This window comes from Penaeus monodon, chromosome 29 (genome assembly GCF_015228065.2).
Source record: "Penaeus monodon isolate SGIC_2016 chromosome 29, NSTDA_Pmon_1, whole genome shotgun sequence".
NCBI classification, from domain to species: domain Eukaryota; kingdom Metazoa; phylum Arthropoda; class Malacostraca; order Decapoda; family Penaeidae; genus Penaeus; species Penaeus monodon.
In genome coordinates this window covers 25,033,605-25,034,065 of record NC_051414.1, presented here as the reverse complement: position 1 = coordinate 25,034,065, position 461 = coordinate 25,033,605, and the positions used below count along the sequence as shown (strand labels likewise).

Genomic DNA, 461 nt, shown 5'->3' with positions numbered 1-461 from the left:
ATGGAAGTTATTATGAGTGTTAATATGCTTTTATCACTTAATCTGAGATTGTCATTTTCCTCAGATCACTGTCAGAAGCTATGTCCATTGAGAGGATTGCTGCTATCAAGGCTAAACGTCTGGCTATCAAGAGAACCATGATTAAGGAAGATGTTGATGACCTTGGCTTAGGCAATGACCTGCGCTGCATGTTAGAATTTGATATTGATGTGACCAAAGATATTACAACAAAAGAACGACAGTGGAGAACCAGAACTACCATTCTTCAGAGCTCTGGCAAGGTAATTATAATTCTTTTGCATGTATACTTCTCTGTATGTAAATATTATATGTATGTTTAAAAGTTTGTACATGCCTAAGAGAACGAGAAAGAGAGGGGGAAAAAAATGTGTATATGGTTGAGATGGATATGTATGCATGTTATAATTTTGTGTGGTGGGGCAGATGTTTGATGGAAAGTT

General features: G+C 36.4%; 1 protein-coding gene across 3 annotated transcripts in view; it reads left to right on the top strand.

Moving 5' to 3' along the window:
- The window catches only part of LOC119592065 (parafibromin-like), a 15,041-nt gene that overhangs the window by 3,963 nt on the left and 10,617 nt on the right, over positions 1-461 (top strand). For all 3 annotated transcript variants that reach the window (XM_037940874.1, XM_037940877.1, XM_037940875.1), the window contains exon 5: positions 65-281. In XM_037940874.1, the coding sequence (XP_037796802.1) occupies positions 65-281 (217 nt within the window). The remainder of the gene's footprint in view (positions 1-64; positions 282-461) is intronic.